Below are 25,557 nucleotides of genomic sequence, written 5' to 3' on the forward strand. Positions count from 1 at the left end.
ACTTTCTCTGTATCCTGGCATCTTCCCTCCTGAAGTGGAATTTGCCCTCCCCTTCGCCCTAGGGCTACACTGGGGAATCGCAGCCGGATCACCTGATTTTTAAGAAGAGGGATGAAAACACATCTGTTTAATATTTTCAAATTATTACTCTTATTACCCTTGCATCTGGGAGGGTAATCACAGGTCTCTGGAGCTCCCTGGGGCCCTTTATAGGCATGTGGTTCAGAGCAGTTCTAGAGGAAGATTCACAAGGGCTCTTAGACACCTTCTTCCCCTTTTAGCCCATCAACCCAAGTTCTTGACCATAGTGGTCTTCTTCTTCACAAGCGGCCTAGAAATGATGGGACTATTCACTCCACAAAATTAGTTGGTATAATCAATGAACCATGCATTAAAATTCTGACAAATTTAGTCCCTGTGGTAACATCAGTGATGTCTAACATATTACTTAAATATGGGATTATGAAAAAGTAAGCTGTAATAGAGAACACAAAATGAGAGAGCATACTCTGAAAACATTAAATACTTGATTTGTAGACTGTGCCTTTCATCTTCAGACTGTCCCTGCCAAAAGGGGAAGTTTTAGTGAAAGAGAATAAATTACTAAGGAAATTGACAACCGTGGGTCCCATACCAGAAATAGTAAGAGGAAGTGGATCTTTGTAACAATGACTACACTCTCAAGCCCCTTATATAGCTCATTGTGCAATGTAAGCCTTGTGTGTGTCTCTTACTTACATGTATCTGTGTACCTTGCAAAAGTCTTAGGTCAGATTTGGATCTTTATTATATAAGAAATAATTCTCATGTAAGCTAAGAAATCAGCTTGTATACTGTGAATTCACTGGAGAAGCATAAAATAAAATTATAGAATGTCGCCCAAAAGAAGAATATAAAGTAGGAAGGAGAATGCCCCCTTGTTTGAGACCATCAGTCATTACCACCTGGGCTGTGAACCACTTGTTTCCAATTCTAGTAGCTGGATGCCAGAGATAACTTATTACCAGGGATGTGTGCTGGACAATTGTCAGGAATGACAGTTTTTACTTGTTTTTAATATCTGTACCACACAATGATAAAGCTGGTGAACCACACGATGATGTGAACAGGTGGGCCATGCAGCTTAGTACTCTGCCACATATAGTTATATTGTCTTTTACACCCCAATTCTTCTCCCCCCACCAAAAAAGGTCAGAGGCCACTTCGATAACCACAGAATCCTTCAAACCTTCTCCTCCTCCCTGGAGGAAAGCACTGGACACATCCCGGGTCTGTTCAGAGTTTATACTCTAATCTGTAGACTTTGCACAGTAATAGCAAATCTATTCACAGCTATCTTTCCACAGTGGTCACGTTGACAGTGTACATTAAGTACTTGATTCTTACCTTGATATACAATATTTATGAGCTCACACTAAGTATAGATCACTATTGTCAATCACATTGATAAAAGCATGCAATTTTGAAGTTCCGGTACACTACTTTTCTAGCTGTATGACCTTCAGCATGTTACTTAATCTCACTAGTTTAGTCATCTTTAAAATAGGGATGATAATAATAATACCTGTTTCATATCCAGTGTATTTGAAAACTGCATTACAGTGATATAGAACAGCTTGAACGCTGAGAGCCTCCAAATACTAAATCAGGTACTCGCTTAATTCAAAGGGAAGTGAAATAAATGACAAGGAGTTAATCATCTGCATCAGAAGGCAGTATAAGAATTTGAATTAGGGGGGCTTGGGTAACTATGATGTTCTAAAATGGTCATTATCTTTTTCACAAACCCTCTTTGGGGATTCTTTTGTAAAGAAAAATCTCTTAATTTGTCATCTTTAATCTCCACATTATTAAGGCAAAGGCTTCATTGATTAGAAGGAAATACACCTTCCTCTTCTGTTTTCGGGTTTGAGGCTTATTTTGGGGAGGAGGTTGCTTGTGTTTAGAGAATAGGAGAGGAACAGGAAGTTCTAAACCCTTAGTCTGATACATTTTCTGGAAGCAGGACACCAAGTCGTAGATTGTCCTGAAACCGGACCGAGTTTAATTTTAATGGAGCAAGAACTTGGTACTGAATGAGTTAAAGGGTCTCCCACACCCCTCGGCCTGAATCGCTCTTTTGTGTACACAGCTGCAGTTGGAGCACGGGTCGGAAAGGAAATGGTTAGAGGAAGAGCTGGTTTTCAGACCAGGCGAGTCTGCGAGGGGGGCTGGGGGTGGCCCTCGATCTTACATGCCAGATGTAGGCCTGCCCGGGTGCCTCCTGGAGCTGCTGGCATGGTCACGCCACAGCCCTGTGCGAATTGAGGCGAGGTGATGAGTTAGCGAGTTGCTATGGTGACGGGCCCGGCCACGTGACCAGGGTGCTGCTGCCGGCGCTTTGACGTCAGCAGCCAGGAGGGCGGGACTCGGGAGGGCGGGGCGGGAGCCTGAGCTGGGAGAAGGGAGCTCGCTAGCAGGCGGCAGGCGAGGTCTGCGTGAGGAGCAGGCGAGCGGGAAGGCGAGACGCAGCCACCTTCCTCACCAGCCAGCCCACAGTGGTTTGTCCCCTACCTCGGGAGTGCGCCAATGCCTGGTCCGACCCAAACCCTGTCCCCAAATGGCGAGAACAACAACGACATCATCCAGGATAACGGGACCATCATTCCTTTCCGGAAGCACACGGTGCGCGGGGAGCGTTCCTACAGGTAATGGGTCTGGCACCGGGGCCATGCCGGGCGGGGCACCTCGGTGGGGACGCGCGGAAATCCGGCCCGTTATATAATGAAGCAGACACTGGCCCAGACCGGGCTGCAGACGTGCGTGTGTGAAGGCAGTTGTGATTCTTTGCTCTCCGTTTCCATGTGTCATGTTGAGTATGCATGGAGGTTTCACGATTGCAGATGGAAAGCATTTTGTGAATAGGTTTGCTGCCTGCAAGGGGTCTCCCTCCATTTCTTTCCTCCCACATTGATAAAAAGGCAAGCAATTTTCCCCCTCTCCAAAGGGAGACAAGCTGTAGCACTTCCTTCCCTTATTTCCTTGGAGATTTTTTTAAAGGAACCATTAGGTAGATTGCGCCCAAAGGCAGAGGACAGGAGGATGGCGAGGAAAGCGCTTGCGCTTCCCTGGTGTCTGCAGGAAAAATGGAATCCTCTAGATTAAGCTGCAGTCTGTGATGTTAAACCATCAGATTGATGGAGCTTTGTAAGAATTCTGCTCGCTGATTGGTGCAAGGATTGACAGGAGAGGTCATGGTGTCAGGCATTCACCAAAATTTCCTTCATGGAACCCCAGGTTTATTAGAAAGAGACTGGACTGCAACAGACCTGAATAAAAACGGGGCGCTGTTATGCATTTTCTTAGGAGTTTATGGCCTCCGCATGGGTGGGGGAGCCCGCCCTTTTTATTATTTACAGTAGGAAGGTAATTCCTGGTATTTTGCTGAGGTCTGATTTGAGGATGGGGCTGATCTTGGTCATTGTGTTGTGAGCCTTATGATTAATGAGTTGGCCTGTGAGGTTGGCATCATTTTTACATTAGCATATCTGGCAATATGTTGTAGTAGATAAGCTCATTAAAATTGTTTGCATTGTTTGATAAGGATAACAATGTAATGGAGAATGCAGCTAGAGTCTAATGAAGCTCAAGGCCAGACTTGAAGGGAGACTGATCTTCACTCATATTTCCTCTGAAGGTCTTTTGTACCGGGGTAGTTATTTTTAAATGTTACCTTGATAACCACTAACAATGCTTCTGCTTTGAAGCAGAACACACATACCTCTAGAGTGCATCCTCTCAGCTAGTGAGCAACAGGAAATAACTCTTTTTTTTTTAATGCCTTAATCTAAACATTCAGATAGCATTATGGGTAGAATATTCTGTGTGTATAAATGTTTATAAAATAGAACCCAAAGTACCCCACTTCCTCTGCCTTTGACCAATGAAACGCTATTTGCTGACTCAAAAACAAATGATAAGCAACCTTTGTCCTGTCCTCTCTGGTATTACATAAATACTTGCAGTCAGTTTTGGCTGTGCCCATGAAGTCACCGAAATCTCGTGCCTTATGGTTCCAACTAGTATGTGGACATGGTATCCTTACAGATTCCGAGTGCTTGTCATCCTTTTAATGTAAACCCAGATTGGTCTACAACTTCTGAGATTCTCCTTTTGGAGACCCAGGCTCGTGATTGGAAAGTTGGGTCCCTCGCTCCCTCACTGCTCCGCCTTTCTCTGTGAACATTCTAAGGCCTCAAACAGAACTAAAAACAAAAACCAAAACCCTGAGTTGCCTTGAAACCTCACTTGTTTAAGCTGTTCTTACACATTTAATACATTGTATACCTATAATGCATTTGAAGCTCTCATTTCTGAAGTGATATAATCTCTGCCACGTAGGTAGCAGTTGCTTTTAAGATGGAGTTTGAATTTTACCACGTGGGCCAGGATATGGCCTAGCTGGGTTTTATTAGTCATATGAACTAACTTAAAATGGCAATGGAAAATCACTTGGCGGAAATGTTAAGTGCTAATTTTGGTGATAAATTATTGTTTTAAAATAAAATTTTATTTACCTTTTTAAGTCAGTTCAAGTTATTTCCACTTTCTGAATTATTTGCAGTGTGCTTTCTGAGTCTCTATAATGGTATCTGAAATTACATAAAAAACAAAACTGGATTGGAATAAATGTTTTTGACTTAACAAATTCTTGAGTCACTATGAGCATCACTGCATTCATATTTTATGTAATAGGGTTATTGGACACTATGGTGAGAGATGTCATAGGTTAAGTGAGGAAGGAAGCCTCCAGAATTATATATGTGCTATATTATACAGAGGGAGCTCACACGGACAGACCTGCTTGGTGTTATCCTCGCTCTGCTTTTCTTTCAAAGTGGATGACTAGTGTCTCATAACTACCACTTATTTTTCTGTAGGGGTGTAAGGGAAGGAAAAATGTGACACATTTTTTTTTTAATCCAGGAACTGTTCTATAATTATTTTGGCGTCCTGAGGCTGGAATAATATTGCCATTTAGTTGCTGAGAAAACTTGGAAGGCAATTTGAAAGCCAGAGTAGAGGTATAACCAATTAAGTTTTCCTTTGGCTGTAGGTTCAGTATAGCCCCCGCCAATGAGAAGTGGCTGAGAGTTCTGTCTGAGTCCCATGGAAGGCCTGGCTAAGCCCAGAGCCCTGGGATGTCAGAGGGAATTCTCTTTCTGATTCCTTGACTGAGTTCTGGATAGGCCTCCTAGCAGGTCCTTTATCTTTGTAGTGATATGTACGTTTGCTCATTACCTATAAGATACCCCACTGCATTCTTGTCAAGTTTTTGTAAGGTTAACTTCAAAACGTTTAAAACAAAGACTTTCTTAAAAGAAAAGAACTATATAAATATAAGAAGATTGTTGTGATTACGGAAAGAGGGACTCTTAGGAGCTCCAGGATGAACACCCCTCACCTGGCAGGTGACACAACTCAGAGAAGACAGCTGGACAAGACAGTGCTTCCCAGCGCTGTCAGTGAGCAAGCGCTCACTTCCCAGCTGGAGACAGCATTGCCATAACATTTGCACCAGATTGTTTATAAATAAGGCTCAGATATGGTTCATGACCCAGGTATTTTAACCCAGGTATCTCTTACTATACATAGAACCCGTTTTCCCAGCCTGGACTAGAGTGGGTAGTAAATCACTATTGAAACCTGTGCACACTTGGTTAGAAAGCAAAATTCCTTTAGAAAAGTACCTCTCCATTGGTCATTTCAGTTGAAAAGAGCAAGTGCAGAGATGGCTCAGCAGAGCATGTGGACGTGTTTCCATGGCTCATGTCCACGACCATGTGACGGAGGCCCCAGCTTCCTCATGGCATTTATGAGCACTAGAAATCCATGTATGTTAAGAGCCACTTCAAATATAAATGCAGTGTGGGCCGTTTGAGGCAACACTGTTGAATTCAGAGTGAGCGAGTCCCGCTCTGGCTCTCCCTGGAGAGGCTGCTCCCTGTAGCTGTTTCATGCAGATGCTCGTAGGGAATGAGATTTATTAACTGGCCTTCTGCCCACCGTATCTTTGTTTGCATACTCCAGGCTTTTAAGAATGAATGTATAAGTCCAGAGGACTATTTCCACACTGGTGTTTGAACATGCAACTACAGTAGTGTGTGTTTCTGAATGCTTTTTAAAAAATTACTTGGCCCCAGGAAATGGACTCTTAAAAAAAAAAGCAAGTTTAAACTTAAGCCTGAAACATTGGCTCTGACAACGAACTTTACCAACTTTGAAAAATGAACTCTCATTGAGAAAAACAAAAAGAAAAATCACGCGTGTGTGTTTATAAAAGATAGTCATGTGAAAGCGTGTTCCATTTAATAGAAGCTATTATAACATGGCTCGCTTCAATCAGAATGTAGTTTTCAGATCATACTCCCCAAAACAGCAGCTGCAGACATTAAAAGTCTGGACTCGTGTGTCTCTGTTACGTATGTATCAGTATCATCTGGGTTTACTACTCTCTCAGGTTTTCAAAAATAGTGATTTTTGTTTGTCCTCATTTTTCTTAGTATTTGTAAAAAAAAAATCAAAGGATTACCTGGTGCCCTGATTACCTGATTCTCTGGTGCCCAATTTTTGAACTACTTTTCAGGGTTCTTTGCCAGAGCTTCTGGTAAGGGGGTGGTCTTCTAGGCACCTTGAGAGGCTCACCCCTCCTCACCAGTGGCTGTCACTGGTCACATCTGTTTACAGCGCATTATCTTAGTGGAACAGTGGTTTGAGATGGTTCTCTGCGTTTAGGTGGTGGTTTTCCATACACTGTATCTTTTCCGAATTTACAGCGACCCCTTGAAGCTGCGATGAATAACCCCTTAGATTAATCAAGGGGGAAATATTGGGACTAATCTCAATACTCTGTTTGGTTTGGAGAATTAATTTGACAAATACTTGAGAGTCTGCTCTGGGCAAGCTCTCTGCTGGATGCCCCTTCAAGGACCTTGAGTTCCAGCAAAGTCAGATGTGTGAGCAGCTCATTTTGTAACAGATATACCTTGTGAGTATTTGGCTTGGTCTGACAGCAAAAGTGGTTTGCATTTCTTGAGCCCACAGTGACTCAAAGTAGAAAAAGATACCCTTAAGGCCTGTATACTGCAGGAAGCTAAACCACACTGTGGGAGACCAAACATTTTGGGGGAAAAAATGTAGGCTTTAGAATCAGAATTTTGATTGGCCTGGTAAGGTGCATGTTGGGCAGTAGTGGAAAATGAGGCAGGAGCATTGAAAGGCAGGCAGAGTGGTCAGATGTGAAAATGGAAAGCCGCTGAAAACTCAAAAATCAAAAAAACAGCATTATGTGAAAGAAGTCTGCATGCTGGAATTGATGTCCTGTTTTGAAATGAGAGTTAAAAGGAAAAGGGAGTTCTAACGATGCCGCACTCTACAGGCTCCAGAAGTACTAGAGAATCCTTAATTCACCATGAGAGAACTCTCCGAAGCCCAATGTAGTGAGTGATCAGGATGAGGTGGACAGATGTTCCCTAGCTCAAGGCACCTTTCCCCTCGTGGAAGCAATAACAGCATCACCCATAACAGGACTGGTACTTGGGTCAAACAGTGGCCTCTGAATTTGCAGAAGCCCACTTTGTGGCTAGCAGCCTAGCTTCAAGGAGTAGCTGGTCTATACACTTACACTACTCTATCCATCCAAAACTCAAAAGCAAGGGGTCTGACACTTCATCGTGAAGGCTCCTCCTGAGTCATTTAATACCTTAAAACATGCAGACATGACGCTGATGAAGCTGCTCAGGGGTCTTCCATGCGACTCCGGCGCCAAATCCTCTGACAGCTGGAAGGTGATTACCTTGATGGCAGGTGCCGGAGAAGACAGAATTTAACTTGGATGGTGTGAGTTTGTTTACTTTTGCATTTTGTCGGTTTCACTTTAAAGGAAACATGGATTTGTTCCTCTCCTCTGAAAACTATCTTTTTCCACAATGAAATGTGTTAGAACCTGCATAGATATTAGAATGGTTTCGTTTTCCTGACCTTAGGCTATCTTTTGGCTCTCAGCTGCTGTAGTACGAAATTGGGTATGTCATATTCATCTGGTATCGTAAGCACTGTTTCTGCAGCCCTTTTTCTTGTAACACTCCACGTCCATCCCATTGGTGTCTTATGCACCTTGTTTCATAGTTCATTTTAAAATTCTGTTGTTTACCTTCGTGTTTTGGCCCTTGGAATTTATATTATGTTGAGAGAATTCTTTCAAAATGGAAACCTACAGTTCCCAGAGGCGAGAACTGAAATTTTACAACTTTTGCTTTACAGCATGAATTGAAGAAATTTCTCCTAAGTATGTTTTTTGTGAAATGTGTTCCCAAAATGCTCAGTTATTTTAATGAAAATAATCATTAGTGAGGTAAAGATTAAACAGCTTTATAGGCCACCAAGAAATAATTTCTTAGTAGGAAAAAAAAAGTGTGTATTTTTAGTGTCCACTCTCCCCAGGCTAATTAGGATTTTCCTCACTTGAACCAGGACAAGCTTTCTTATTTAAAGCATTATTTTGTTTTTCCTGAAGGTGTTAATTTATACAGAAGATGGTCAAGTCGATGGCCGCTTTTAGTAATGGTGTCCTTTTGTGTAATTTATCTAGAATTCAATCTTCCTGTTATTTCTAGACCTCACTTGGTTTGGGCAGGTAAAATGTCCCTGAAGAACCAGATCTGGGCCGTGAGTTAGAACAGAAGAGGAGTAGGGCAAGAGGTTTGAGAGATAAGAGAATGTGTGGTAAATCACGTAGTGTGCATTGGGAAGTCTATAAAACCTGGGATCCCGCGCAAAGAATTGGTCCTGAAGTTTATGGCCAGTGATCGTGGTCGCGGAACCCTAAAATGCCAGTGCTCCTGGCAGGAGGCGCACATTAGATTTCTGCGATCCTGTTTTACTTTTCCTAGAAGTCGGGTTTATTTTTGTTAGTTCTGCAGAGTCAGCCTACCTTGGCGAAAACCCGAGAGGTATTTGTCCACACTGCTAGGGGCCTTGACATCGCAGGGAGGCGTTCTTCTGTTCAGTTTTACTTTGATTATCAACAGTAATATCCCTTCATTTAGGAGCGGGATTCCCTGCAAGGTTTGCATTTGGTGCTCAGCAAACCAGGAGAGAGTGAAGCTACTAAAATGCTCCCCCACCCCCAAATCTACTTCCTTTTTGTCCATCTAGAATGCTAAAGCATGTTTTCAGATGGCTAACAATAAACAAATTTTAATTTCCACCCTTTTAAAGAATGACACAATTGTTGTTATATTAAAATTTAAGCCAAATTTTTTCAGACTCTTAATCTTTTCTTTCAGCAAACTTGGGTTCCTTCTACATGCTAAACTCCATGTTGGGCACTTAGGGTGCACAGATAAATAATGCACAGCCCTTCCTGGAAAAGCCTCTTGTATCCAGGACAACAAGCAAGGAGGGAGGAAACTGAGATGGGGATATACTCACATCTGACCCCAATAAAGTAATGTTGTGATTATGGTGCTGATCACCTGGCGGAGGCAAAATTATCACTCCTGTAATTTTCCGAAGCTTTCAGAAATGGAGCATGAAAATAAAAACTGTGTTTGATTGTGCGTCCCCCACCATGCCCTCTGTGCATAAGCTTTAATACAGCCTGTGCCATAATTTTGAGCACTGTTGAGTGACTCGTGTGGTGGGAACGTTACTTCTGCCTTGCAAAGAGTCACTTGAGGACAAGTAAAAAGGCCTCTTTTGGACCCCGACTTTTATATGTGTATTGACCATCACTAGATTAAAAAGAATTATGCTGTACTAACTTTTATGTAAAAAGGTGAGGAAAAGGAGAGAATGGATTCATATTGATATGCCTGGAGAAACTGTGAAGATATAAACTAATAATGGTGGGAACTGGACGGATGAGTCCCTGTGTATCTTTTTATAGAGTCTTGTTTTAACAATGAGTTTTACCTGCTGAAATATATCGGGAAGCATCTCAAAATATTCATAGACTTACTGAAGTCACATGGACGATATTAAAAATTTGCCTAATGCAGTTACCACTCTTAATTTAAACAATATCACAAATCGCAAATGAAATTTGCTCCTGTGGCATCTGCCCTTTGAGGTTTCACACAACGTAATCCATATAATCCATATTTTGTTTCACTTTCTCAGTACGTTGGATCAGCTTCCTGTTGTTTTTCTGTGATGCATTCAGCCTGCTTAGTATGCTTCGTGAATCTTGCACTAACTGCAAAATAATCCTGTGAGGATTCTTTTTCCATATCCTCTTTGAATTTTTATTTTTGTCTTATTTTTTTAGCACCTGCTGTGTGTCAGGTACTGTGGGGAGGGGGGGGGCGACTAAGACAGTGAGATTATGGGTTATTGCTGTGTTTCAGCCACTCTGCTGCAGCCCTCTGGCCTCCCCCAACTCTTAGTCTAACCTCCCCACCTTGTGGGTGTTATTGAGCAATATCTGGCCTTCATGGGACCCCTGCAATGGTGCTGGTGTGACACTGGCCAGGAAACAAGCCATCTGCATTTTCCGTACTCCCTACTCCAGCCTCCTTGCCCACCAGTCTGAGTGAATCCCCATGGAGACTGACCAATTAAGAGCCACCAAAAGGAGAGCTTTGAACACATTACCCCAGCTACAGGGACCTGCTCACCATCAGTAACCGTGAAATAGAAAGCTTGTGGAGCTTGTCAGCTGACTCTCCCTGCTAGAACAGGAGGATGCAGATAAGGGGGTGATTGGTGGGTGCAGCATAGAGGGAGGTGGGCCCAGCCCAGGCGCAGAGTGAAGCCTTCTTGGGGTGGATGCTCCAGCCCCTCGCTCCTCCCTCCTGGCTCCCACTTTCTGTTTCTGGAGATAGAGTAAATCTGTCCCTGCAACACTTGCTCTCCAGAGGGAAGGAGAAAAGAGAGATGAGTCATCAGCCGCCTGGGCAGGGGGCTGACAAAAGGAGGGAATGGAGACCTGTAAGTCTTTCCAAAATCTCTTGGTGAGGCTAGCAACACAATAAATTGAAAAGCAGGTTTGGTGTTAAGAAAGCCCGTTTGTTTTTTCTCTCCCCAGAATTTCTGACAGGCAGATAGCATAGTCATACCACTGACTTTAAGATGCCAGCATCCCTGGCTGGGTAGTTCAGTTGGTTAGAGCATCATCCCACAAAAGGTTGCAGGTTCAATCCCTGGTCAGGGCACATACAAGAACCTACCAATAAAGGCATCAATAAGTGGAACAACAAAATTGATGTTTCTCTCTCTCACTTCCTTTCTCTCTCTCTCTCTCTCTCTCTGTCTCTCTCTCTCTCTAAACATCAATTTTAAAAAAAGAATCAACTAGTGAATTCATAACTAAATGGAACAAATTGATGTTTCTCTCTCTCACCAATAAATAATTTCTTAAAAATTAAAAAAAGATGTCAGCATGATAACTATGAACACGTTTCCAGCCTGTGTGATGAGAGTGTCACTGCTGCCTCACCTCCCGTTCAACACTTGGTCTGGACTGAAAAGTTGGCCTGGAGTGTCGGGCACCCCTCCATTCCTACCCCACATTAAGACCAACTGGGGTTCTCCAAGTCCCAGATTGCTGCTCGGAGACGCAGCGTGGTATAGTGGCAAAGCTCGGACTCTGGCCTGAGACTTCTCTATTCCAGCTGGACCCCTTTCTAACTATATGATCTATGGCAAAATTTTTATCCTCTCCAAGCCCCATTTTATTAATGTGCAAATGGAAACAATGACATTAATATCATGGAGTTGTTAATGAGATGTGGAATATAATGTATACTCAGCAGTGACTGGTCAAAGTAAATGCTTTTAAAAATGTTAGCTGGTATTGTTGCTGGTGGTTTTAATCCACTCTTTTACCCTGTCTTTATATTAATTAATCCATGACTTCTGTGACCTCGGTAACTGATACAATACCTGGCAAATAACAGATGTTCATTAAAAGTCCAAATGAATGTGGAAAATATTCAAACATTATACTATAGTCTTTTCCACTCTTACCAACTTTATTAGAAACTAGTTTACATATAGTAAATTGCATCTCTTTAAAGCATATGATTCAGCGCGTTTTGGCAATGTATATGCCTTAAAGCCATCTCTCGCGAAAGATTCCTGATACCCTTTAGATTACTTCCGCTGTCCACCGCCCCAGGCAACCACTGTTCTTTCTGTCACCACCGCCTAGGTTACATTTTTGGTAAATGAAATCATGCAGATTGTCCTCTGTAGCGTCTGACTTCTATTACTCAGCATAATGATTTTGAGATTCATCTAGATTAGGTTCACCAGCAGTTTCCATATTCTGTATTGCTGAGTAGTGTTCCATTGTATGGCTGTACCACATTTTATTACTCAGCAGTTGATGGGCTTTTGGGTTGTTTCCAGGTCTTAGCAAAGTCTATGGGTATTCACATACACGTCTTTGCGGGAACATAGGTTTTCTTTTTTTTAATTATATTTTATTGATTATGCTACTGTAGTTGTCCTGATTTTTCCCCTGTTGCCCTCCCCCATCCAGCAACCCCCACTCCCTGAGGAAATCCCCACACCTTGTTCATATCTATGGGAAATGCATGTAAGTTCTTTGGCTACCCCATTTCCTATGCTGTACTTTACACCCCCATGGCTATTCTGTACCTACTGTTCTTCTTAACCCCCTCACCTGTTCACCCATTCCCCTACGCCACCTCCCATCTGGCAACCATCAAAACACTGTCCGTATCCATGATTCTGTGTCTGTTCTTCTTGTTTGCTTACTTTGTTTTTTAGATTCAATTGTTGATAGACATGTATTTTTGCCATTTTATTGTTCATAGTTTTGATCTTCTTTTTCTTAAATAAGTCCCTTTAACATTACATATAATAATGGTTTGTGATGATGACCTCCTTTAGCTTTTCCTTGTCTGGGAAGCCCTTTATCTGCCCTTTGAATCTAAATGATATCTTTGCTGGGTAGAGTAGTCTTGGCTGTGGGTCCCTGCTTTGTCATGACTTTGAATATCTCTTGCCAAGTCCCTTCTTGCCTTCAGAGTTTCTTTTGAGAAATCAGCTGATAGACTTATGGGAACATCCCTGTAGGTAACTACTTTTCTCTTGCTGCTTTTAAGAATCTCTCTTTATCTTTAACCTTTTGACATTTTAATTATGATGTGTCATGGAGTGGGCCTCTTTCCATCCATCTTGTTCAGTACTCTCTGTGCTTCCTGGGCTTGCATGTCTATTTCCTTTACCAAATTAGGGGATTTTTCAAAAAATAGATTTCCAGTTTCTTGAACTTTCTCTTCTCCTTCTGGCACCCCTATGATGCAAATGTTGGATCTCTTGAAGTTGTCCCAGAGGGTGCTTATGCTATCCTCATTTTTTTTTTATTCTTTTTTTTTCCTTGTTGTTCTGATTGGTTGTTTTTTGCTTCCTTATGTTCATTGATTTCATTCTCAGTTTCATCCACTCTACTATTGTTTCCCTGTAAATTGTCCTTTATTTCAATTAGTAAATCCTTCGTTTCTGACTGGATCTTTTTTATGCTTCCAAATTCCTTACTAAGTTCCTTGAACATCCTTATAACCAGTGTTTTGAACTCTGCATCTGATAGATTGCTTATCTCCATTTCCTTTAGCTTTTTCTGGAGTTTTGATCTGTTCTTTCATTTGGGCCATGTTTCTTGGTCTCCCTGTGTTTGTTTCTATGTCCTAGATAGAGATACTTTCAGTCCATATCTTGGTGGTATGGCATAATGGTAGTAGGTGCCATGTAGGGTCCAGTGGCACAGCCTCCCCTGTCACCCAAGCTGGGTACTTAAAGTGTTCCATTCATATGGAAAAGCAGCTTGGGTGGGCCTGTAAGTTGGATGAGGCAGAGTCTCTTGAGATCTCCTAGGTGGGTCAAACAGTGTTAACCGGATCGATGGTATCTCAGATATGGCACCAGCTTGCCAGCACTGTGGGGGGGAGGGTTTAGAAAAGGGACAATGGCCTCTGCTGGCCTTGATGCCAGATACTTTGCTTTCTCTTGTATGCCACTGGTGCCTTTCAAACTGCTACCCCAGTGCTGGAGCTCAGCATCTGTAAGTCTGAGTAAGTCTGTGTGTGGGTTCTTTAAGAGGAACTGCTTGGGGCTACAACAGTTTCTTCCACTGACTCAATCTCCACTAGTTTTTGCAGCCAGAAGTTGTGGGGACTTATCTTCCTGGCACTGGAACCCTGGGCTGGCGGGCCTGGTGTGTGGCTGGGACTCCTCACTTGCGAGATATCCCTCCCAAATTTTTATCCACCACACATGTGTGCTGGACCAACCCATTCTTCATCTGCACCCCTTCTACCAGTCTGGATGGATGTGGTTTCTTGAATTCTTTTCTTGTCAGACTTCCATTGAACTATATTTCTGATGGTTCTGAGCGATGATCGTTCCATATTTCAGTTGTAATTTTGCTGTGGTTTTGCAAAGAGGCAAGCCATGTCTGCCCACGCCACCATCTTGACCAGAAGTCCGGGAACATATGTTTTCATTTCTCTGGGGCAAATTCCTAGGCATAGAATGATTGGGTCATATAAGTGGTGTTTAATATATTAAATCATATACCAACTATACTTAAATAAATAAATTAAAACTTTTTTAAATTAACAAAGAAACTTAAGATAACTGCAAATAATTATCCAAAGTGGTTGTACCATTTTACAGTCCTACCCGCAGAATGTAAGAGTTCCAATTGTTTCCTATCCTTGGCAACACTTGGTATTGTCAGTCTTAAAGTTTGGCCATCCTTACAGATGGGTAGTGATATCTTACTGGGATTTTAATTTATGTTTTCCCGATGATTAATAATGTCGGGTATCCTTTCATGTGCTTATTGACCTTTTGGGTACCTTCTTTAGTGAAGTGTCTGTTCAAATCTTTTGCCACTTTAAAAAAATTAGGTGGTTTATCTTATTGTTATAAAATACCATATTCTGGGTGCTATACTATAGTCTTGACTTAGATTTTAATGGATGTGGGTCTGTTGTTCTTAACTGGAATATAAACCCCTCAAGAAAAAGGGTAGTTGTTTCTCCCTGGTGGTTGTCCACAACACCTTTCCTGGCAATTAGATCCAGGTCTCAGCAAGTTCATATGAGATGATTACATTAAAATAGACTGCAGGGTAATAATAATATCATTGTTTTAGCTCAGGAAAAAAAACAAACACTAAGCCGCCTGGCTCACTTTAAAAGTTGGTATGAAAGAGTTAAAGTTAGGAGCTAGATTTTCTATGGGATCTTGTTAGATGAGAAGCTTCCTTAATTTTGTGGAGAAGAGACCTGTAATTATATAGATATTCTTTTCTTTGTAGTGAGTGTCCCCTTAACACTAGATCAGATATTCCACTGTTACATTTGGAGGAAAATGTGTATAGAAATGCTCTTTTTTAAAGTAGCCGGGAACCATTTTCATGTTTTCTGAATCTTGCCCTTGATAATTAAAGCATTAGATTCTCTCTCTCCCTCTTTCTCTCTCTCTTTCTTTCTGTTCTAAATTCTGAGGCAAACATCCCCCACCTCATTCCTGCCCCAATCTCATTCAATCGGATGTGGCAGTTTTGTCGTTGCCAGTTTGACTCCTGACTTCTCTAACCCCCTAAGGAGAAATTGCCTTAAGTAGAATTCAGGAACTGGGAAGCAAAAGCAAAAGCTCAGGAAGGCCCGGGGATTACCCGAAAGGGTCTACTGAGGGACTGTGTGATTTTGAAAGGGTAGGAATGCTTGGCTCCTAGAAACTTTCCAGCTAAAATCCAAATTTCTTAGCCACACATGTTTCAAAATCCAAAGATGATATAAAATATGAGATCACTTATGATTTCACAAATGCCCTAGGCCTGCAAGGAGATTTTATGAGTGTAACTTATTTCATCTATCATTTTGTTTATTGTAAAACCTTCAGGCCAAATTTCAGATGAGTTACTGCTTCCATGGTGGCAGTAATCTCTTGCTATCTCCTTTATAGATGATTATTTTCTGTGTTCTAGTTGGGACTGAGCAAGTCACAGCCACTAAAGTATCAGTTAACAGTGTTGTTTTTGGTTTAATTGAGGTTGTTCCGTGAAAGGAAGCCAAATACTGTTAGACAGGACATCCTGTGATTCCCTTAGTTTACGATGGCCAAGGACATGACTTTTTTTTTTTTTAAGATGATTGCTTGCTTCCTTTTTTATTAACAAGGGAGCCCAGAACCAGTGCTGCCCATTGGGCTTTCATGACTAACTAGCAAACAAATAAACCTTCCCTCAAAATCACCTAAAGAACTATAGGACATGGAAAAATGTCCATGTCTTTTTATGTGAGCCAATATGGTTTGGTCATTGTTAGCATTTAAGTGACCACTGCTTCTGTCATCTTGAAATAATAATTAACTGAAAAAGAGGAGAAATGATCAAACCAGTAGTTCTTACAAGCAAGCAGGTTAACATAAAATTCTGGAATCAGGTATACTGCAGTATACCTACACAGTGAAATGTTGTGCAAATATCACACACGAAAAAGGTATGAAACACATGTGTTGAGAGTAACGAGCGTAGTACGAAAGTGTGAATGCATTGTGTTGGCGTCCTAGGACTTCTGTGACAAATGCCGTAGACTGTCCTCGCAGCCGGGGAGGCTAGGCTTCTGAAGTGAAGGCTGCACTTCCTCCAAGGGCTGTAGGGGGATCGTCCTTACCTTCTTCCCACCTCTGCTGGCCCCACTCGTTCCTTGGCTTGTAGCTACATCAGTCCAGTGTCTGCCTCTGTTATCTCATGGCCTTCTTTCTGTGTCTTTGACTTTTGCTTCACATGGCCTTTTTATAAGGACACCAGTCATTGGATGTAGGGCCCTAATCTTGTATGACTACATCTCCAAAGACCCTATTTCCTAATAAAAGCACATTCGAGGTTCCAGGGAAACATGAATTTTGGGGAACACTGTTGAACCCTGTGCATTTACAAACCCACTTTTATTTGTAAGTATGTGTGTATAAAATTCATACACATGCTCCACACACACACACACACACACACACACACACACACACACACACACAAGGTCTTTATTTTTATCTTTATTTTCTACTTTTTCTATAGTGGAAACGTACTGGTTTTTATATGAAAATATTTGGAAAAATAAGCACTTTTACATTTTATTTTAAAAGACAGTAAATAGGTTTCTTACTAACATCCTACCTTGAGTTTGTTTTCTTTGCCTCAGCAAACTATTCTAGGTATTTTATCCTTAATTTAAAATAAGAATCCTGCCCTGGCTGGTGTGGCTCAGTGGATTGCGTGCCAGCCTGCAAACCAAAAGGTCTCAGGTTCAATTCCCAGTCAAGGCACCTGCCTGGGTTACAGGCCAGGTCCCCAGTTGAGGGCTTGTGAGAGGCAACCAGTTGATATATATCTCACACATTGATGTTTCTCTCCCTCTCTTCCTCCCTCTCTAAAAGTAAATAAATAAAATCTTTAAAAAAAAATAAGAATCCTTAGTTATATATACACATAAAAATATGTATATATAATGAGTCACTTCTTATGATATTGTTTATCATGCTTATTATTACATTAATTATAACAACAGCTAAATTTGAAATCAAGTGAAATAGATCTTGAGAGATTGGTTTAAGTCTGAGGAACCAAAAAAAGTTATAATTATACTCAAGTGCTGAATTAAAAATCCAATTTTTAAATGTTTTAAAAGTCTCTAAGTCAAATTAATTCTAGGAACCTAGAAACTAGATGCTGGGGCAGGCTAGTGAAGCACATTACCAAATTTTATCAGATCGCTCACATACTGGGTAGTTTTTAACACACACGTCTACTCTAGAGCTAACTTCATCCACTCACCCTTCTGAAGACTTCTTTGTCTATAGTGGATTATCTCTAGTTATTTAGTCAAATAGGTTATAAGGTCTTCTCACACATGATTTTCTTCCCTTTAATTATTTGTGAATGCTCATTGACCAATTGTTATTTTTCTATCTTTAAATATCCCAGCTTTAACAAAACATTCCAAATTCAGTAAACTACAAGAGTATATTACATCGTCCTTTGCTTCTGTAAGTCTTTACATCATAGAACTGCAGAATCGAGGGAAAACGCTTCACTTTAAGAAACTCCTATGCTTCCTCTCCTTCCCAAACCCATGGGTCTTACCGTGTATCTGCCCCGTGCTATTTGTGTACCTGGTTCAGTTTGCACATAGCTCAATTCTTATCCACTTTTTCCTCGCATGCTCAGTTTTTGCACTTCCCTTTGAGAATGACAGTGTTATTACACTGATGCTAGAAGTGTTTTCAGTTCTGACTTCCAACAAGGCAATAGATAAGAGAGCAGAGAGGTACTGCACGTGTGTGTATCAACTGATTTTTGTTAGGGGCTGTTGGGTACTTCTGATGTAAACTTCTGATGTCTGTCAGTCCCTTCTTTATTTTTCATTCCAGTAAGTAAATGGTAGGTGAGCCTATTGGTTTAAAAACCACCCAACCGAACAACAACAACAAAAACCATAAGAAAGGATTCCTCTTCTAATTCAATATGCAAGGAAGACAGGACTGGTATCTGGCTGCCGAAACAGGAGTGCCAGGAAACTAGGGAAGAGGATAGGAGGATGAGCTCCCCTGTGGGGTGGAATTATAGGAAAATAGGGGCATCCCTTCTCTGACTTAAATGAATCATTTCAGCTGGGAAAGGAAGGTTTTGGGACAATGGCCTGGGGAACTGGTGACAAAATAGTGCTCCTAGTTTAGATAACATTTCCCCACTGCTACACCAGTTTGGCTGAACATTACTAATCCTAGCTCAGCTGTAGCTACAACTGAAATGTCCATTTCCTGTTCTCAGAACGTGCAGCCAACTTGTGTGCAATTTGCAGGGTGCTCCGTGGGGTTGGGGTGTCGGTTTGATGGAGAAGCTGGTCAGTACCTTGTCAACTGAAGTTAATACTTAAGAAGTTGAATGTTACACTGTTACAATTAGAAATTGGCCATTTTGGTTTTTGTGTCAGTCTGCTATGGAACGAATTAAGAGCAGGTGGCACCAACAGGCTTGGCGGGGGGGGGGGGGGGGGGGGGGGTATGGATGTACATTGCCCATTTTGGAGCCAAATTCACTGGAATGAATTTTAACACTGGCCTGCACTTCCCTCATCCTTTCAGGATTAATTTTATTGGTACTCCAATTTCCATTTCCATTTCAAAATGTTCTCATGAGTTTAAAACTGAGTTTTACCGTAATGTAAAGACAGACCTTTGGATAGACACCGATCTCTAAGACTGAGATACCAGAAGGTTTTTTTCAAGAAATACATTGTTCTAAACACACAGTCAAAATACCAATCTGAAGTCTTTGGTTAGTGTTGAAAAAATTATAAGTGGTAGTGAACTTGATCTCTGTCCATTTTGACTAACGTACCACAATCAGCAAATTGAGAGGCTGAAGTCCAAATTGTATAGTAACTGGAAATGTAAAATGTGGCAATTCCTAAAATATTAGCGTGGCTATATGTTATAGCTGGCATGTTTTTGAGCCAAAAATTATTCCCAGCAATTGACTGAGTAACTAGTCACCCAGATCTCTACATTTTGGGCTCTTCTTCAGGGAAACTTACGTTTTTAAAAAAGTCATCTTGGTTAAAGTGAAAATGTAAAATGAGGCCATGGTAGAACTAAAACAGGAAAATGGTTTTATCAAAGACCACAATTGTGTTCTCATTTGGAGTTCTTTTTTCTTCCCACTTACTTTCATGACACGATAAGCCCCAGAGCAGAAAGGGAGGCGGTTGACAGCGAGAACCCTAGCGTCAGCCCCAGGTCCAAGTGCCAGCTCTTCCACTTAACAGTTGTGACTGGGCACGTGTCTCTGTATCTTTGCCTACATGATGGCAGAAAAGCAGTAGGCGTTATGAAGACTAAATGAAAAAATGCACGTTAACTACTTACGCCTATGAAGAAGAGGAGATGCCCACGTGTACTCAGCTGAGTTGACGGTAGCCCTGGAACTGGAAGCCAGTGCCCCTGACTCATAGGTCAGAGCTCTCATAAAGCCGAAATACAGCTGGGAGTTCTGCATATCAGTGTTGGAGACATGAAGAATGGCGTATTTCTCCACGACTTTTTTTTTAGTTGTAGGTGACAAAGTCCTTTTAATTCACTCAACCCTGATTTCTTCTCCTAACTCTCTCACACAGCACTAGAGACATGCTGGCGATTGCTTACATGGTACGATTTCAGGAACCCTGTGTATTTCCCCTCCCCACAAAACTCTTCCACACGTGCATCCATTCAGCATTATTTATTGTGCTGGCAAATGTGCCAGCCACTGCTCTGGACACAGAAGATACAGCAGTAAACAAAATAGGTTCTATAAAGTACCTGCCTTCATAGAGCTTAAGTTCTGGGGGCAGGAGGTAGTAGACAGACAACAAACAAGATAAGTACAAATTGTGTTAGTATCTCCCACAGTGATGTGGGAGTAACTGGAGGAGACCACTTCAGAGGGTGGGCAGGGCGCGCTTGCTGAGGAGTTGACATATGAGCCCAACCTGAATCATGAGATGCAGTCACTGGTGCCAAGTGCTGGGAACTGAGGATTAACCTTGACGCTGTCATCGGTCATTTGTTTTTTTATAGTGAGAAGGTTTAGAAAAGGTAGACCACTGAAGGTGCTAAGTACCTTAGGATGAACAAGTACTACCAAGAGCACAAAATAGCCCAGAACCAGGAGGTGGGGAGCACTCTCAACAAAACTTGCCACCTTCCAATGAGGCCTAGTGGTGGCGTGTTCGTTCAGCTGCCACGCTTCTGCTGCATTTCATGCGCCCCGTTTTATGCCCAGTGCGCTGACCGCTGAGCATGAGCACTCATCGTGGTGGCGGCAGCACTCCTGCCCTGAGAGACTGACCCGGGGTCATGGGGGAGGTCCAGGGGAGGCTCGAGGCCTGACTGGAAATGACTTGGGGTCATGGGAGAGAGCTAAGGTCAGGGTGAGAGGGAGCAGGGCCAAGTAGGGCTGGGAAAGTAAACAGAAGGCATATGGTCAAGAAGTCGATGTCCTGGGAGCCAAGGTGGTGCCCGAGGAGACCAGCCAAGCCCTGTGGCATGGGAATGAGCTCTGGGTCATTGAAATTATTTCCAGAGCGTGGATACCAAGCCACTCACGGTTTGAAACAGATGGGCATTTAGGCAAATATAATCAGCTATAATCTGCTGCATTTTTGACCATACGAAGAAACGTATGCCCACTTTGTGTGTGTTTATGTGTTTATGGCCTTAGCCTTTTACTCTTTTATTATATGCAGCTGAGTTTCATTCATATCAGTGAACATTATGAATGCCACGAAGAACTTTTTTTGAATTCCAAAATTTCTCCATTCCTTGGCTAAGCGCCAAGTTTCCAAGTCATTTCAGAGCCATAGCTATTGACTTGTTATTTCTGAGTTTTAAAAAACCAAAACCTGCATATGCTGTTTGAAGTTGCATTTACTTACAACGTTGTGGGTAGTGAAGTTAAGGAGCCACTTGCTGAATAGTAACTGACTGGTTAACACAGAGAGTGTCAAAGCTATTAAAATGGGGGAAGATTTTCCAGGCTGGTTATAGAACCTCCTTTTGCAGGCAGTTGGAGAAATCTGTGTGTTTTAATCATGCTCCATTTAAAAAAATAGTACCTGGAATACGTGGTGATACGACAAGGAAGAGCTTCATCTCTCCATTTCAGAGAGTAACAGTTAATGGCAAAAGAGATGGGCACCCCGAAAAAGAGCATTATTTTCTGCTCATTCCCTTGGCGAGGTGGCAGTTATTCACCGGGGTTAGGACTTCTGGCCTCAGACTGAAGTGGAATGTGCCATAATAAAAGCATCATCATTAAGCAGCGAACGGTAATGAAGAGCTCAGTGGTCGTTGCAATGGTAGGCGGCCTGGAATAAAGGGCAGGCAACTCTGCCCTCTGATACAACTCGTGCTACTCATGTTTTTGCCCAGTGTTCCTCTACGCAGCTTAGTGTCAAAGTTCTTTACTAGATCTAAATATGTGAATAGTCTAATTATGAGTAAAATATAGCCTTGTATCAATATCTGTGTTTTAATAAAATACATGTATTCTGTGGGCATGTACTGGTGATTCTCCGCTGGCCTTGTCTGAAGTCGGTACTGCACCTCTGCTACCTAGGGGCCCGTCCCCTCATCCCCTCCTGGGGCAGCTGTCCGGGGAAGGCAGCGCCCGGGGGGAGTTGGTCTTGCACTGTCTAGTCCGTCACAGAGTCGTAGGCCCTGTAAAAAGGAAACAGATGCGTGTCTGCCCTGGGCGGCCCAAGTGTGTCTCTACTGCCTGAAGACAGCAAGTAACTTCTTACGTTCCTACGTTCCGCCACCAGCTGCAGATTCCGTGCGTGCATCGGTGTTCCCACGAGTTCAGCAAAAGCCCTAGTGCCCAATTTTAAATGAAACTCAGTACAGTGTCTCCGTCTCCCCAGGGAGATTTCGGCTTGTCAAGGTTTGTCTTTCACAGATACGGACCCTCTTTGACTCGCGCTTTGCCCCATCCTGATCTCCCTCCTCAAACAAACACTCTCCCTGCCCCCACATTGCAGGTCACCAATAAAGAGAAAGTGATGAATCGAGAATTATCTGGCGATATTCTTGGTGAAATGTTTAAATGCTACCCCTTGCGGTATTGAATCTGGAGAATGAATTATGCACAGCTGAAAAGCAGGGGAGTTTCTGGTTCAGGGGACACATTGACACAGCACTCCCTACGGATGCCCAGTTCATTATTGGGGACAACCACAGGAGGTTTCACAGCAGCCTTTTGTTAGGCGGGAGCCAGGAAGGAGGCATTCAGGCAGAATCTGTGTGTGTGGTTACAAGGCTTTTCAGAGGAAAACTCAGCACATTTACGGGAATGTCTGCTGTGCAACTGAATCTGTCCGTCCCCCTCCCCAGGTTGATGACATATATTCTAGTGCAGACGTGGTCTTTGAAAACAACTTCAGGGATTTCTTTCTTCGGTTAGGTATTTAATCCGTGGGCATAAGTGTAATTTTTTTCTTCAAAATATTTGCAGGTTATTTTAGAAAGAGGTCACTTGTGAGACAAGGAAATGTTATATCAATGATTGGCTAGATCTCTTTTTAAGTGCCTCATCAGAGTATTTGTGACTACGTACAAGTGTTTGCCGCATGGCTTTTTCTGCTAGAATGGCAAAATCCTGACTAAAAAGCTATGGTTACGAGTATGTTTTAAATAATGCATCTCCCTCTAGGAACAGGCCAACCTTGAGAATCCTAAAACCTTGAACCAAAGACCACCCTGGGAGATGGGAATTAAAGGTGAGGTCTTAACCTGGACCAAGTGTAAATTCAGTGATTGGTAGGAAAAGGTGGCTTCTGAGACACTTTAAAAGGACCTGTAGCACCTGTCAGCAAGACATGGCTTCCTATGAAACACCGGTATTTTTAAATGTTACTCAAGAAACAATTTGGGTTATATAGATTATTGTAAGGGTTACAGAAATCCTTATGTGCCCAAGGTCAAGAAATAAGTTTTCAGGTGAAAGAAAAATACCATTCTTATTTGTACCTCTTTTTCAGTCTGTTCTTTGTTTTCACTTATTTGAAACCGGGTGCAAGGTGTATCATTTTTCCCAGTGATGGAGGAACGCGTTGAAAGCAGAAATTGTTACAAGAGAAAAGAAAGACAGTCTTCCCTGTAGGTACAGTTGTCAGCTGTCAGTGTAAGATGTGTGAATGGAGTATGTTGGCGGAGAATAGGTGGAATTTTCAGAATATTTTATATCAGCTATTTTCAACCAGTGTGTTGCAAGAATTTTTAAAACATGCAATACCTGACTATTTAGGCAGGGGTACTGATCTCTTTCCTCTCACATTGTCAAATTAAAAAAATGAAAATAGCCAACACAACAATAGCTGTCCAGTGCGAATGAATCAAAATTATACTTGGTTTTGTTTTTTTTTTTCTGAGATCCGCAAAAACATTTTTTCCTGTGCTGCAGAATTTTAGTAATTAGTTTATGTGTGCCAAGGGTTGAAAAAGGTTGGAAGTTCCTGTTTTATATCGAAGGTGACATTTCCGGTTGCAGGTAGATTCCTTTAGGGAGTAGCATAAGGAAGGTAACTCAAGTCAGGAAGGACCTTTAAAGGTTCAGCTTCGAAATAGGTGTGGGGTAAATCTGAGCCACACGGAGCTTCCTCACAGACAGTAGGCCACCACTTATGCAGGGCTGTTCTTCTGCAGATGGTCGTGTCTAAACTTGGGAAGCCTGGCAAACTCAGACGCTAGTTGTGAAAAAAAATCAAACTCAAAATAGGTTCCACATGCCTCATTCCCAAAATCCGTTTCTCAAACCCTGCTCCTCACATCCACGCACCAAAACAAGACCAAAGCCAGGATCCTGGGACACCTGGCCTGTCGCAAGCCTTGCTGACAAAAATGCTACATTTTCCTCCAGAAGAAGTGATCAAAGTGTGAAGGGGGGAAATGAGGAAAAGTGGCCTCCTCCCTCCTCAAACATGCACATGCAGGCATGTGCACACACACACACATACACACACCCAAGTATGGCTGTGATCTATTTCTAAGGGTTAGGGTGGGGCAGAGAGATGAAATGATTTACATAAGAAATAATTTCATTTACTGGCTGCGCATAATGCTAGCTAGGACATTTTACATATTTGTCAGATTTTGAAGAGACACTCTTCTAGAATAATTCACAAACCTTGCGAAATCTGTTCTTGGACAAAATTGTAGATTATTTTGTAATTAATTGGTCTGGGGGCCCATGACTGGTAAGGTGGTAGAATTCATATTTTGGTCTCCACAGTTTGGGGCTTGCCAAGCCTCTATCCAGGCTTTGCTCAGTAGGTTAACTCAGGTGCCAGTCACGTAAAATTCCTTTTGTTTCAGTAGGCTGACGTCGGCATGGCTGAGCTGCTGCTGCAAAGCATAAACTTGCTATACCTCTGTCCTCACCGCCACCACCATGTGTTGAGTACAGGGCACATTCAACACATTGGCCCTCAGGCTGAGGTGGTTCTTTTTCTAAAGTCACATGGGTCACAGGTCACTATCCACAGACATGCCCAAACAGTGACTTTGCCTGCGGGAGGGATGAAGAGCTTTTTATGTTTCTCTTCTGTTTACAAAAAATATATATGTTGCCAGCTTTTCAAAAAGTCATTCAAACATTCACAAAAACAGTGTATAAATATATTGTGCTTACTGACTTATTTTCAAGTAGGAGCAATGGATGCAGATTCATTTTAAAATAAAATTTAAATGCCATATCAAAATGTAGTGACCCACAGACTGTGATGCTGGGAAGCAGTCCCTTGTCTGTTACCATCAGTGCTACTGTGCTTACCAGGCTTTGAACACTAATGATCTGGGTAGGAATCTGACTGAAAGCCACACATTGTCGTAGGACAGCACTTCAACTTCCTTTTTTTGCAAGGATGGCACAGAGAGAAATATTAGTGTCCCAGAGACCAGATGGCAGGTTCACCTAAGAATTAACTGTTGTTTTCATGTAAAAAA

General features: G+C 42.1%; 1 protein-coding gene across 5 annotated transcripts in view; it reads left to right on the top strand.

Annotated features, from left to right (window-relative positions):
• Positions 1-25,557, top strand: part of MAPRE2 (microtubule associated protein RP/EB family member 2) — a 133,495-nt gene that overhangs the window by 46,614 nt on the left and 61,324 nt on the right. For 2 of the 5 annotated variants that reach the window (XM_024580693.3, XM_024580695.4), the window contains exon 1: positions 2,424-2,687. The exons of the other annotated variants lie outside the window; for them this stretch is intronic. In XM_024580693.3, coding sequence (XP_024436461.1) covers positions 2,569-2,687 — 119 coding nt within the window. In that variant the 5' untranslated portion in view covers positions 2,424-2,568. Of the gene's footprint in view, positions 1-2,423; positions 2,688-25,557 lie in introns of those variants that run through there. 5 annotated transcript variants of the gene reach the window in all.

Source organism: Desmodus rotundus, chromosome 10 (assembly GCF_022682495.2).
Source record: "Desmodus rotundus isolate HL8 chromosome 10, HLdesRot8A.1, whole genome shotgun sequence".
In the NCBI taxonomy this organism is placed as follows: Eukaryota; Metazoa; Chordata; class Mammalia; order Chiroptera; family Phyllostomidae; genus Desmodus; species Desmodus rotundus.